This window comes from Sebastes umbrosus, chromosome 17 (genome assembly GCF_015220745.1).
Source record: "Sebastes umbrosus isolate fSebUmb1 chromosome 17, fSebUmb1.pri, whole genome shotgun sequence".
NCBI classification, from domain to species: domain Eukaryota; kingdom Metazoa; phylum Chordata; class Actinopteri; order Perciformes; family Sebastidae; genus Sebastes; species Sebastes umbrosus.
Window position 1 is genome coordinate 7,305,919 of NC_051285.1, and position 12,511 is coordinate 7,318,429.

The 12,511-nt window shown below is 43.9% G+C and overlaps 1 protein-coding gene across 7 annotated transcripts in view; it reads left to right on the plus strand.

Moving 5' to 3' along the window:
• rapgef6 (Rap guanine nucleotide exchange factor (GEF) 6) overlaps positions 1-12,511 on the plus strand; it is a 161,347-nt gene that overhangs the window by 144,401 nt on the left and 4,435 nt on the right. For 6 of the 7 annotated variants that reach the window (XM_037747738.1, XM_037747743.1, XM_037747737.1 and 3 more), the window contains 10 exons: positions 277-444; positions 640-855; positions 2,977-3,188; positions 3,806-3,929; positions 5,517-5,540; positions 6,798-7,018; positions 7,574-7,747; positions 7,873-8,022; positions 8,941-9,060; positions 10,740-11,001. In XM_037747738.1, coding sequence (XP_037603666.1) covers positions 277-444; positions 640-855; positions 2,977-3,188; positions 3,806-3,929; positions 5,517-5,540; positions 6,798-7,018; positions 7,574-7,747; positions 7,873-8,022; positions 8,941-9,060; positions 10,740-11,001 — 1,671 coding nt within the window. The remainder of the gene's footprint in view (positions 1-276; positions 445-639; positions 856-2,976; positions 3,189-3,805; positions 3,930-5,516; positions 5,541-6,797; positions 7,019-7,573; positions 7,748-7,872; positions 8,023-8,940; positions 9,061-10,739; positions 11,002-12,511) is intronic. The other variant, XM_037747741.1, reaches the window with a different exon arrangement.

Consider the following 12,511-nt stretch of genomic DNA (forward strand, 5'->3'; position numbering starts at 1 on the left):
GGAGATTTATTTTTCTGGGTTTATTTAACATGTGCATGAAGAAGTGGATCCCGTCCACCCACCTGTCTGCCTCTGCAGCCGTTATTAAAGCATCTGAGGATACTGCAGATCTAACACCTACAGTACTGCTCTAAAAACACAGAGATGATGTCACTTTACACTAATTATTTTACATCTTTGCATATCCTGTACTCTTTGTAATGAATGATTTTACTTGATAGCAATGCTCCAAATCCAACTTCTTATCCTCTTTCCCTCTTTTCTCGTCCCCCGTAGGTACTACCTGAAGAACAATATGGAGACGGAGACATTGTGTTCAGACGAGGATGCCCAGGATCTCCTCAGAGAGAGTCAGATCTCTCTGCTGCAGCTGAGCACCATGGAGGTCGCTGCCCAGCTCTCCATGAGAGACTTCGAGCTCTTCAGGAACATCGAGTCCACAGAGTATGTCGTTTTTTTTTACATTTTAATTGGCTTATACGTAGCAGGTGTATTACAAATTCTTATGGGATAACTTTATGTCTGTATGGCAGACAAAAGATAAAGAAACAAGTCATATTTTTTCCTGAACTGAGAAACAGCTGTTGTTGTACACTATTTAAAATGACTATATATTAACTTCTGTGTCTTGGTTCCTAGGTACGTGGACGACTTGTTTAAGCTCGACTCCTCGTTGGGGAGCGGTAACCTGAAACAGTTTGAGGAGGTGATAAACCAGGAGACGTTCTGGGTCGCCACGGAGATCCTGAAGGAGCCCAACGCCCTGAAGAGGATGAAGACCATCAAGCACTACATCAAGATCTCCCTGCACTGCAGAGAGTGCAAGAACTTCAACTCCATGTTCGCTATTATCAGGTGGGCGCAGTGTGGAAGCTGTCGAAGAGTGTGTGTGTGTGTGTGTGTGTGTGTGTGTGTGTGTGTGTGTTTTGGCTTTCTAAATTAAGGGTGGTGACACTTTGTTTCATCATTTCCCTCGTTTTTGCCTCGGTCATAGACCGGGTTCTTGTTCTGTGATGGCAGCTAGCATTTACTCCGTCTCCCCTGACGGCTTTTGTGCCAAATGAACTTTCGTCTCCTTCCCCACATCCTCAGGAGAACCGACCTCGCCTCCTCCCCTCCTCTCTCCCTCCCTCCCACCCTCCACCTCACTGAACCAGCCCTGACTCTCCCAAACCACACAGACTGCATTTAAAACAAAGAGTCCCATAGCAACGGTTACACTTATTGTTTGTTGCTATTGTTAATTCCCTCTGGCTGCTGTGGTTTGGTTTCAGACTGAGCTGAGGATGTATATACTGCGTTCCTGTTATAAACCCACATGAGAGGAGGCAAGAAGTGCTGGTGGTGTGTTTTAGGGATGAACTCTGAGATGTGATTGTGTTTGAACCCACCAGTATCTGCATACATGTGTATGTTTTTTAGTTTGTCCTAGTCCCGAGAGTAATTATTCAAAAACATCACGTCATGCTCTCGCTGCAGCCGAGCCTGGTTTACTGGGTTGTTTAGACACGTTAGTGTTTTGTGTTGCAGTGGGCTCTTTTCAATTTACAGTATACATCATCATAAGAGGGTATTGTCTGCAATGTGACTGCAGCATCATTTAAATATAAATGCATTTCTGCAATAACCATCACTGTAGATGATTGAAGAGATTACTGTTTATGCAATACATAAATACAAATACACTTTGTTTCTTAATGCGCCGAGGATCTATGAGTCTCGTTCATGCTGAATTGTCCTCTTGTTATGTTGGTTCATCTGGGACCACGTCGACATCTGGACCATAGACTGTATATAAAGATGGACGACAGTGGCTGGCTGCAGTATAGGTCATAAATCCCGCCACTTCCATGTTCGCAGATGGGACATGGGCCAAACCAATTGGCTCGTAATTGGCTCGGTTGGGACCTTGATACCGCGGCTCCAGCCTCAACTCTGGCTCTAAATGACGTCAAAATCTCAAGATTGGCTGTCCCCATATCCGGGATATTTTGGCTTCACTTCTGCGCAGCGGGAGGAAGTGCAGACGCGTCTTCCATCTTTATATACAGTCTATGATCTGGACTCCCAGTTTAAGGAGCTCAGCGTGACGGTGATCCTCTGTTCGCTGCTGTAGAAGGCACTTTTATATCAGAAGTGTCTGACCTCCATGTACCTTTTACACACCTCCTCCCAGCAGGATGTCGTCGCACATATGGCTCTCTGATGCATAACCTGCCCGCTGACAGGGGGCATTGCTGCTGTGTGTGTTTGTGTATAAGACAGATAATATGCAGGGTTTCCCGCAGCGTTTTGTAGTGGACACACACCCTGCTTGACTTACCTGGAATACAGAGAATGTCATGCATGCGAGAGACTCCAGAGTATTTGTGTGTGGGGTGAGGTGGTGTAGATGTGATGAGTTGACAAATAAAGAGAGGGATTGGGATATCAAATGGGCCACTTACATTACTAATTGTCACAGAAACGTCTTTTTTTTATTATCCTCTGACAAACCACACCTATTATGCACTGCTAGAAGAAACAAAATCTACCTACCTAGAGAGAAAAAGTGAGTAAAACACAGAAAGGTTGTAACAGCAGTGGAGCACGGACGTCCAGTTGATGAGCGAGGGACAGGAGCTGGGAAGATAATGAAAGAAGAGAGCAGAAATAAATGCGGTGCCAGTCATAATTATCAGCTGTCTAAATGAGTCAGAGCTCAGAGATGACATCGCCTCGAGGGGTCTTCTGCTCTGGAAAATGGAGACCTCGCCGACTAAAGACGATTAGCTCGAAAAGTAGTAATTGTGCAATTTGATTGGGATGTATGTATTGAACATACACACTAAATCTCCTTTCCTCTTTCTCCTCTGCTTCCTCATTTCTACCCTCCATCCTTCCCCTCCCTTGTTCCCACGGTAACCCATTAATCTCTGCCACCCTGCTTCCCCTCTTCTCCCACCCTCCCCTGCGCCTCTTTCCTCCCTCACGCAGCGGTCTGAACTTGGCGCCGGTGGCTCGCCTGCGGAACTCCTGGGAGAAACTTCCCAGCAAGTACGAGAAGCTGTTCAGTGACCTGCAGGATGTCTTCGACCCGTCCAGGAACATGTCCAAGTACCGCAACGTGCTGAGCAGCCAGAGCATGCAGCCGCCCATCATCCCACTGTTCCCAGTGGTCAAGAAGGACCTCACCTTCTTACATGAAGGTACATGGCTTTGTGGAGAGCCCAGAAATGTGCGCTTTTTTGTGTGTAAGCTACATGTTGCTAAATTCCCTTTTATTGTTAAAACAACCGAGGCCATTTCTGAGACTTGACAAGTCATCCTGCACTGTTTAGTGTCCCCTACTTCCTCTGAGCTGCGCGGAAGGTCATTCTCAGTCTCACTCAGGAGGTTTACTTCTGCAAAAAGGCTTCCCCATCTCGCCTTTTTCACATATCACACCGAGTCAGGTCAAAACTACCCGAACTGACTTCTCCTTAAAGGTTTTTCTGTTAAAACGTCTATGCATGGCCATGTTAGGAATGGAAAAGAAAGTTTCCTTAATTGTGCAAGTTGCCAAAAAATTCTCAAATGGCTCAGCATGACTCAATATGAAAGAGCACTTTGATCTCCTGGAGGACTGACGAGAAGGAGACCAGAACAAAGAGATTTTTACTTTGAAGATTTGGCTGAGAAATATTGTTGCGAATTGAAGCTTGCAAATGTCCCAAAATATTAATCATTTATCTCCTTTACAGTGTCGACAGCTGACTTCACACTCACTCTTTGTGCATGTGTTTGTGTGTGTGTGTGCGTTCTGTACTTGTGTTTGTCCTCTCAGGCAACGACTCCAATGTCGACGGTCTGGTGAACTTTGAGAAGCTGAGGATGATCGCCAAGGAGATCAGACACGTGGTGCGGTTGACCTCGGCCAACATGGACCCTGCGCTCATGTTCAGACAGAGGTTGGTTTGTTTTCATACCAAGAGTCCTTTAATGATTTTGTTTTAAAGGGATAGTTCAGGTGTTTTTGAAGTTCTGCACGCCCCCAGCTTGGAGAAGCAGACAGGAGTAACCGCATGGAACCAAAACAATGTACTGCTGAGGACGAGACGGCAGCAAAACATATTTTAGCAACCTAAAAGAAAGGCTCACCTAAAAAATCAATATCAGTTTAAGTGTACGCTTCAAAACACTTCAAAACACCCAAACTATCCCTTAAACCTGATGCTACTGGACTCAGTTTCACAGATACGGGTCGCTTAAATCCCCAGTGATGGAATTATAACCTGTTTGTGTAGAATGTTATGTGATTATGTTCTTTGTAGCAAAATAAGAAAATCTGTGTGCCGCTTCCAGGTAAATCTCCCCCTACACATAGGGGCTTTAATTAACTACATCACAAAAGTGTCACATACCAAAATGTTCTCTAATTAAGCCAGGAAAACAGAGAACTTCAGAGGCTAATGTCATGAAAATGTAAATTTTGGAGCTTTTTTTTTAAAGAGGACCTATTATGCTTTAGTGCTTTTTGAAAAGAGGTGCTGCAGCACAGCCAGTATGAGAGAAATTAAGCCTTTTTTTGAACATTAAAGCATGTAAACATGTGCTAGTAGAAACCCAAAGTACAAGTACGCACCTGAAAATGAGCATCGTAGGTTCTCTTTAAAGGAAATGTATTGCGAAAGGGATCATAAGGTGAATTGTGGGGCTCATCACAGCATCCAATGGACAGTTGATTTGTGTAATGGGACTCCTTATAGTTTACTGTCAACAATCAAGTCAATTTGTAGTGGTTTAAATACCAAATAATCAACTCCGTTCTAACATGTATCTTTGAAACTGACTCCTCCTGTTTCCCATCAGACAGACTGTAGTAAACCTGCCACTTCTCAGAAAGAGAGTCCAGTATAGCGAGGTAGATTACAGGTTTTTACAACAGACACATTTACTACTGAAGAACTACAAATGTCAGCAAAAAAAGGGGCGCCACTACACCACCATACCTCCACCTGCCACCCTGGATCCTCCACCAACTGGATCAGGCACACACTCCAGGTCTGGTTCGATCAATTCCCGCTCACTTCCTGTCCGGTCCACGGCTCTTGTTGGGCTCGATTGAGTTCCTCTGCTGGACTGTAACGAGGATACAAGGCCTGGATCGACTGGGAGTGACGTAGAACTGATGCCAACCGCAGTGTGTAGTCGGTTTCACTCAGTTTGTGTGTGTTTATCACAGTCTTGTCACTGCTGCGGTGCATGACTGCCCCCTGCAGACACTCCCTTCATACTACGACGAGATATTTTTGTTTCATTACTATTTGACAGAAGTTTTTCAAGGTGACACAACGACCTGTTTTTCATGAGCACACCCTCTTCAGGTTGATATGGGGAGATGTCACATGTCTAGCGTCCGCTCATCTCCAGTCATTTCCTGTTTGTTTTGTGGTGGCATGACCTCTACATAGTCTTGTCCCCCCCCCCCCCACACTCCCTCGACTCCTGAACTTGTCTTTAAGTCACGCTTCAATCTTCACACCTCTTGCTTGCAGGAAGAAGAGGTGGAAGAGTTTAGGGTAAGTTTGTCCTGTTTCGGTCTGGACCAGCAGAAATATTCAGTCCACCCTGCATCCCCCACCACCACCATAAACTCTGCATGTCCCCCTCCACCCCCATCCTTACTTTATCTCAATGTCCATGTGTGTCCGCCGTGCTTGTGTGGGATTAACCCCTTCCATTTGCAGTGCCCATTCACCTGACCCATACTGAAGTCCCATCATTGACCCATTAATTGTTTGCCCTGTTCATCAGATTGTATGTTTGAGTCATATAGTAGCTTGATAATATTTAGTGTTTGTTTTTACAGAGAGGTTTAAACACGTTCACATAGTGATGCGTAGGAAGGGAAGAAGATTATCTCAAATTTATGATTTTTCGCATTTTACTGTAAATTCATTTTTTTGTCATTCGTCCCTAAACAAGTATACAGTTGGATGAAATGTTCTTTTCTTTGGCCAAGGAGAAAAGAAGGACAAGTCCCAGAGAGGCTGTGTGTGACTGCACATATTATAATAAATATGAGATATGAAATTTAAATACATAAATTAGAAAAGCTTCAGTCCTTGAAGTGCTCAGAAAAAATCATTTTGAACATCTACTAGCTCCAGAGCAGTGACTAAATGGACCTGTAGGTGAGATTGTGTCATCAGCTGCTGTTTACAAAGTCATGAATGAACCCTGTATGGAAAACCCCCACCACACCATCTACAAATAAAGGCGATGTAAAGCGAACTATAACAAATATTTACAGATACTATTTGACTCTGGTTTGGTGTTCGTTCATATCTGCATCCTGGCATAATATTCCCCATATCGAATCTAGTGCATCTTTTGTTTGCTAACCCTTTTTGCCTCCATCTGACAGAATGTCCTGTTCTGTGATAGCATGGCACAGCAGCGACAGCTGCCTCCCTCCCAGTTGCATGGTCCTGTTTTAAAAATGCTATGCTCCAACACAAAGACAGATTTGATAGTAGAGGAGGTGTTTGATAAGAACGTAGCTGTGCCTGTTTTATTTGTGATTGTACTTATTGTTGTTTACCATTCTTTCCTTCCCTCTTTTTCTGTCTTTATACTTTCATGTGCATTTCTTCTGTTCGTTTCTTATCTTCTGCATTTATCTCCCTCTGTTCTCTACGCCGTCATCTTTCTCAATCTTTCATCGACACATTACTCTCACCTCCTTTACGCTCCTTCATTTTCTTCCTCTCGTCTCCTATTCGTCTATCTTTCCTCTTCCATCTCCTTCCTTCCTCTTCCTCTCTCCTCATCAGGTCTTTGAGTCAGGGCAGCACCAACTCCAACATGCTGGACGTGCAGGGCGGCGCCCATAAGAAGCGAGTACGCCGCAGCTCGCTCCTCAACGCTAAGAAGCTGTACGAAGACGCCCAGATGGCCAGAAAGGTGAAGCAGTACCTCTCCAACATGACGGTGGAGAACGACGAGGAGAAACACCAGATCATGTCCCTGCAGTGTGAGCCCACCTACAGCACCTGTGAGTAACACAAACTGAGTGAACCTATTTTTCATCAGTATATACAGTATATTTTCTGTGGCATGAGTTAATTGTGGATTAGTTAGAAATAAATCTTTCTATGTCCGTAGATGATAAAGCTTCTGACTCTCACCCGACCTGGTGCACACATCAGTAAAACATACATTAGCTTGCACTGCCACCTAGTGTACTTGCAACTGCAAGACAGATCGATTTTCTGGTTTCTGCCGAGGTCTTGAAAGCCTTAAAACGTATGAAAAATGTGATATCATTTTAAAAATCTAATTTAGATAGATCTTGGAAACAGATTGAATAAAGAGCCCAGAAATAAGGTTCCCCTATACTGTACATCTGACACATCTGATGTTAATGTAAAACTCACTATCCTTTATTATATTATATTAATATTTGTAAAAAAATATGTATCCACTTGAGAGAGGTATTGCCTTTTTGACTATGATATTTCCCAGCATCTTCAAAAAGTTTGAAATGGTAGATGTTTTGAAGTCATTCTTTTTTGTTTATACATGTTTTTTCTTCTTCCTGTGGTTGTAGTGTCTAAGAACTTGAGTGAGAGACGATCCACCAAGTCGGACATGTCTCCGGTGTCTCTGCGGTCGGCTCTGCCCTCGGGGAAAGCTCAAAACAGGGTGTCACAAGTCCTTCAGGTCCAGGTCCCCCTGAACCCTCTACGGAAGAAGAGCACCGCCAAGGACATAGGCCAACCAAGTTAGTACACTGGCACGATACTGTTAGTGGAAGAAATCCCAGTTCTGTATTCTGACAGGTGTAACAGAGCCCCGGGGTACATTTACTTTTCTGCAACTTTGTTCTCTTTCGCTTTTTTTCCCCAGACTCCAACTCTCCCCAGGTGGTGAAGAAACCTCCAGTGAACTCGTCAGAGTCGGAGTGGAGCGCCAAGAGACCGTCTGATGACACCGTCTCCATCATCTCCTCGCTTCACTCCAGCCCCACGGTGTCGCCACAGGGCTCCCCACGCAAAGGTCAGTAACAGAAACTGTATGTTTTTTATGTGATAGGATGAAAAGGAGGTACGTTACCCTCGGTGAAGAGTTGGAGTAGAGTCAGTGAGACAGTCACCTCTAAGCAGAGCTGTGAAACTCTGATGTTAATCTCACTCAGAGAGTTACTCCTAAACCATGTCTGGAGTGAATGCTCATGTCTGGGTATCGGTACCTTTAAGATATTGACGGAAATAACCCAGTACAAGTAGTACTATCGAAACTTCTCCAGTCAAACGATACCTGTAATCAATCCTTTTTGTGCCCAGATCTAGAAAAAAAAAGAGTATTTGTCAGAAAATGTGAGCCGAGTGGGAGTGCGAGCGAGCGGGGAGCGTGAACAAAAGGATTTGGAAGGAGCGCAGAGCGGATTTTTAAAAAAATCAGAGCGTTGCCTTCTCTCCCGCTCCATCCTGCTCCAATTTCGCCCTGGTACCACTCACTCCATGAGTTCGAAGCACGCCCGAATGCGCCCGACCCAGAATGTATCTTTGTATTGCGCACGGCGGCTGCATAGGATTGTTTCAGACTCCTGTTATCCAAACATTTCCAATAACTCCAGAGCGTTGCAAAGTCCAAAAGTCAACAAAAAGAAATTGACAACATGTTTTTATCTGCTTCAGTCCATATTTGTTGGCGTTTAGCCTTTCAAACACAACATTTTCCCTGAGGTCAAAAAAACGGTTTTCTCTCCCACTCGCCGCACACAAAGGATGCACCTGTATTAACGGGGCGGTCTAACAGCAATCAAACGAAACAGACGAGTTATATTCATTAAAGAAAGTTGACACTTTTCCGTCCATGAAAACTTTTAGGATTGCATATTTTTTCCTCTTGTTTTAAGGTGAATAACCTCTCCGATATTCATCTCTCACTTTGCTTTCCTTCCCCCCTTTTCAGTGGGAGGCGTGGCCAAGTCCCACAACTCCAGCCAGATGAACTTGTCGGGATCCTCGTCGTCACTGACCAGCGACGTCAGCACAAAGGCCGGCATCGTCAGCCTGCGGGGCTACGGCATAGGTGGGGCTCTCCTCCACAAGAGGATCTTGCTGATGACCAGGCAGCACAGTCGAGAGAGTAGCAGGGAGAGAGAGAGTCACACAGAGGAGGAGGAAAGAAGTGAAGCAGAGAAAGAGGAGACAGAGGCAGTTCAGAGAAGCTTGTTTCCTTCAGAGCAGAGGAGAGGGAGATCCAGGCAGCAGAACAACTACGGTGCACAGGCAGACGCAGGGCTAATGAGGGTGAGAGCAGGAAGCCCTACACAGACATGGACAGGTACGCATCCCATGGTCCTCATTGGGTCTCCTCCCAGTCGGCCAGAGTTGGGACCCTCACCTCTCTCCCAGCCCCAGTTAAAGAGACCCAGACCCCCAGAGTCCCCCATCAGGACGAGGCTGATGTCACCATTCAGGATACTGAGAGAAAGGAGTCAGTCCAGGGAGAGGCCGATGACAGTCAGGCTGAACGGTGGGGAGGAAACCGGAGATGTTGTGTCCTCCTCACCTCAGGATGAGAGACGAGGACAGGCAGAGCAGAGAGCCAGGAGGCCGGTCAGCCCAAACCCCTTCCTCTGGCTCTGCAGGGACAGACACACCAGGAGAAAGACCGTCTGACTCAGAGATAGCCGATAGATCCAGTTATCTGCCGATTAAAAAAACAGTGACAGTGAAGAAAAAACAAAGCTAGAAGTATTTCAGAGAGCATTTTTGTTCATGATCAATGACGTTTATTGAGAAACCATCACACAGCCTGTTTAAGTGATGCCACCACATTTCATTTTCGAAGCACAAAAGCAAGTGTGACTTGAGAGAAAAAGAGTCTCACGTGCACAGTAAATCATTTTTACAGCACAATGTTCGAAAGCAGATTAGAAAAAAGACATTTCATAAACCATTTCAGTTTGTTCTCTGAGTTCTCCCAACATTTCTTTGTTCGTGGGAATAATCCTGTCAATCTCTGTACGTGCTGCAATGTCACCCAACAGCCAGATGTAGCAAAGAATGTCATTGTCAAAGCAGAAAGCATATTTAGCACTTTAAAGGGATGGTTTGGGTGTTTTGATGAAACGTCCTTCTACTGAGATCCAATTTTTTAATTATTTTTTTCAAAAAAAAAGATAAATTCATCCTTCCTTTTTGTTGACTAGTGTGACATGCAGTATGTTATTGCCATGTTCATTTAGTTTCCCTGCAGTCACAGCTGATTTATAATATTATATTATTTAAACTTTGACCCCTAACAGTGTCCTTCACAATCATAACGTTTAGAAATGGTCAAAACCATATGCTGTAACATGCATTGTACTGTACATGACATAGAGACAATGACGGAGTGTTATGACTGAGTGTTATGGATTCTAACAGATCAACAGTGTTATTTTGAAGTATGTGCTATTAAAAAAGGGCATAGAAACGTTAGATTGACTCCCAATTTATATACACATATTAGTTGTTGTCAGCCTAGGTGCAGGTTGATTTTAAGTGCAGTGATTGTCCAAGATTCCCTAAAAAACAGTACAATTATCTGCATTCATACTACTGGAAGATGCTTTTAGGTGCTGCCGGTCATTTCTCTTTCTTTACTTTATCTTTTTCTTTATTTCTCTTTGCATCAATGTCCCCTTTTCTTCATTATTATAATCTGCATTGTACTTGATGTTCAAATGTCCTTAATGTTCCTCTCTCCTCTCCTCTGTCCAGGTTACGCTCTCCTACCAGCCGGTAAAGCAGATAACCTGTCGGACTCGAGTCACAGCGAGATCTCGTCCCGCTCCAGTATCTGTTCGGTGGACTCCGTGCCGGCTCCCGGGTTAGACGACCGCTGTAACAGCAGCAACAGGACTTGTTCCGCTACCGCTGCCATTACTACTACAACTACTACTACGACTCCTGTTGCAGTTGCTGAGAGCACAGCGGCGACGCATGCACACTTAAATGCTGATAACAACCAGCCCGGCACAAGGTAATGAAATTCAGTTTATCTCATCTGTCCGGTTAACTTAATTCATTTAGGTTGAGTTGTAAGTTTCTTGAGTGCTGCTTGTCTGTTGATACTCATAATAGAATCAGCCGGCAGCTTTTGACTCCTGATACATTGGAGTTTTTTCAAAGTGGGTACTTCTTTTGCAATGCCAAGATACAGATAATACAATCAATGTGTTTACATGCACTCAAGAAACAGGGATACAGTCAGCTTTTGACTACAAAACAGATGTTACAGAAACACAGCAGACTCCATGAAGAGGCTCATTCTAAGCTAACAAAAACAAAACGATTCTTAGTTTCAGGTGATTATACAATAAAGAAAACATAGTTATGAATATTATATTCTATTTCTGCAAATAGATCCCCCTAAATCCTTTTCAATTTATCTCAACTATAGTAGAAAATCCTTTTCAGTTGTCGCACTGTGCATGAGTGCAGAACTATGTATAAAAACTCTGAGATATACTTCTAAAATGCAGAGTCTCTTTGGACTTAGATTACTAGAGGACCTGCAAATTCAGTGAAAAGCAGTGGGTAACTGCGGTTGTAATTATTATTAGGGTGGGGGAGAGGAATCACTGACATATGCGCTCCGCTCCGGATGTTATTAAAATCATTGACCAGCTCAGCACAATACTGAAAACACCCCACCTCCCCTAGAGAAATAAATGTTGTCTGAATGTAGGTAAACTAGGTTGAGGACGTGAGATTTTAAGACTCAGGTTCAACTTGCCTGAAGGACATTAACACAAAAACATTCTCCGTCATGACATCGAATCCTTGGCCGAAAGAAAGACATAATAATGAAAGAGTAAAGTCATGACTCAGGCCTCGAACCGCCGCAAACCTTCCCGATGGCCAACCTGAGCAAAACCACCACACGTACACGGTCTGATTTTCCTCTCCCAGCTGGACCCCAATTATGTCCTTTCCTCATTAAAACTAAGAGAACAGGAAGTCGTAAAACGCGGCAGGTTTTTATTAGCGTCCCACTTTTACTGCCCTCCTCGCTCCTCCTTCTCTCCGTTAACAACTTATCGGTTACTGCGCAGGAGGCTTTTTAATCTGGCCGAATAAACAACACACCTTTTTTATTGTCTGCTGTTTGTTTATTGTTCCTCCATGATCAGGCCATTCTGTCTCTTAAAGAGGAGACTATAAAATATCGGCGGATGCAGTAATCTGTCTGTTTCTCTGATATTATATCACCTCGGCAGCCTCGCTGTAAAACACCGGCCTGTTTTATGAAATATGGCTCCGGTTCATTGAGTGTTTGTCCAGTAAAACCGTGTCAGTGAATCAAAGTGATGGTTTATGAAAGGCACCTGAGGAGAACAACTTTTTTTTAAAAGCCAGACTGTCAAATATTTGCTTTGTGATTATGTGAAAAGCAAGTGTTCAGACGAGGTTTATTATAGGAAACAAAAGTGAAACTAAAATGAAAATATGCAGTGAAAAATATTGTTAGTAAACTGAAACTAGATAAA